The following is a 1,645-nucleotide window of genomic DNA, read 5'->3' as shown; positions in this document are numbered from 1 at the left end:
CCAACTCCCCCTTTCCCCTTTCTCCCCAAGACAGCAACCCCCCATTCTCCCCTCTCCCCACGGGAGCAAGTCCCCCATTCTCTTTTCTCCCCAAGACAGCAAGTCCCCATCCTCCCCTCTCCCCATAGGAGCAAGACCCCAGTTCTCCCCTCTCCCCACGGGAGCAAGTCCCCCATTCTCCCCAATTTAGTGTCCCCATCAAAGACTCCCAAGACAGGGACAGCACAGGGTTAGATACAGAGTAAAACTCACTCTAATTTCCGCTGTGGTAAATCTAACCCTACCCTCCCTGCAGGTGAACAGACCTCTGACCATGAAGAAGGACGGCATCCAGACCCGCAACCGGAAGGTCTCAAACAAGTCGAAGAGGATGAAGAAATCCCAGGAGCACTTCAGCGAGCTGCCTAAGGATGTGGGGGACGAGGGTTCACCTTTCCCTTTGGGATCGGCCGCCTTCCAGAGCCACCTGACCTCTGTCAGTCATATGGTGCCCTACAGCCATGCCCCCCACCTGCTGACCAACCCCCTGCATCCTCAACCGAGCCTGAGCTACAACCATCACCCCTCAACCAGCATCGTGTCAGCGCTCAGCTAGGCAGGCTCCTTCCCACCCTGCCAGAGACACTGTCTCACACCGATGGATGACAGATACACCAAACCCCCTCACCATCTCCATGCAGGGGCTGAACCCTTGCAAACTCTTAACTATGTGACATGCGCATGCTCCCAGCAAAGGGGCAACAGATTCACACTTCAACGGACCGCACAGATTTTCTCCCTAAGAAGTTAACCTGTCCTGGCTCTGATCTGGATTCCTGGCCAAAGCCAGACTCACATATAGTGCTTTCTTTCACAAATATATATATATATATATATATATTATATTTCAATAATCCCAAATTTACACATCAACTCGTGACTTTGTTTCGTCTAACGCTTGCTCAACTGACCGAGTTAAAGAGGAAAAGCAGAGAATGAAGCATCCATGAGAGGAGGAGAATGTTATCTTTATCAAACCCTTGTGAAATTTCTTGACGCCACCAACTTGGTCACTGTGTAGCCACCACTTTCTGGTGCGTCTTCTTTTCTGCTCTGTTTGTAATGTAGTCCTCAGTTGGGACTACCCCCCCCGAGCAACGTCTCAACCAATCAAGAGTCGACATGTCATGAATTTGTGCCCTTTGACTTCATGTGTAATAAATTGGAGCCCCCCGTTATGAAATTTGGCATTCTTGCGTGTGTTCTGACATTGAGACATATTGCCAGGGTCTCTCGATGTTTTCCCAGCAATATCCCGTTCCAGATGAAAACAGACACCAGGCCTTTTGAGAACTGCATTCAGAAGAAGCTTTCACTGACGTGGCCTTGGGATTTCACTCTGTGCCTTTTGTTTGGAAACCTCCTCCCACTACACCTCTCCCTATCTGTGTAACCGCCACCAGCCGCTACACCTCTCCCTATCTCTGTAACCTCCTCCAGCCCCTACACCCTCTCCCTATCTCTGTCACCTCCACCAGCCCCTACTACACCTCTCCCTATCTCTGTAACCTCCTCCAGCCCCTACACCCCCTCCCTGGCTCTGTCACCTCCTTCGGCCCCCCTACACTCCCTCCCTGTCTCTGTCACCTCCTCCAGCCCCTACACC

At 51.7% G+C, this 1,645-nt stretch overlaps 1 protein-coding gene across 1 annotated transcript in view; it reads left to right on the top strand.

Moving 5' to 3' along the window:
* The window catches only part of LOC109920081 (GATA-binding factor 2-like), a 16,314-nt gene extending 15,092 nt beyond the window's left edge, over positions 1-1,222 (top strand). Inside the window, exon 6 of the mRNA XM_048619817.1 lies at positions 296-1,222. Within this exon, the coding sequence (XP_048475774.1) occupies positions 296-595 (300 nt within the window). The 3' untranslated portion in view covers positions 596-1,222. The remainder of the gene's footprint in view (positions 1-295) is intronic.
* The last annotated feature ends 423 nt before the right edge of the window (positions 1,223-1,645 follow it).

This window comes from Rhincodon typus, chromosome 44, assembly GCF_021869965.1.
Source record: "Rhincodon typus isolate 14 chromosome 44, sRhiTyp1.1, whole genome shotgun sequence".
NCBI classification, from domain to species: Eukaryota; Metazoa; Chordata; class Chondrichthyes; order Orectolobiformes; family Rhincodontidae; genus Rhincodon; species Rhincodon typus.
This window is presented reverse-complemented; position numbering and strand designations above follow the sequence as displayed.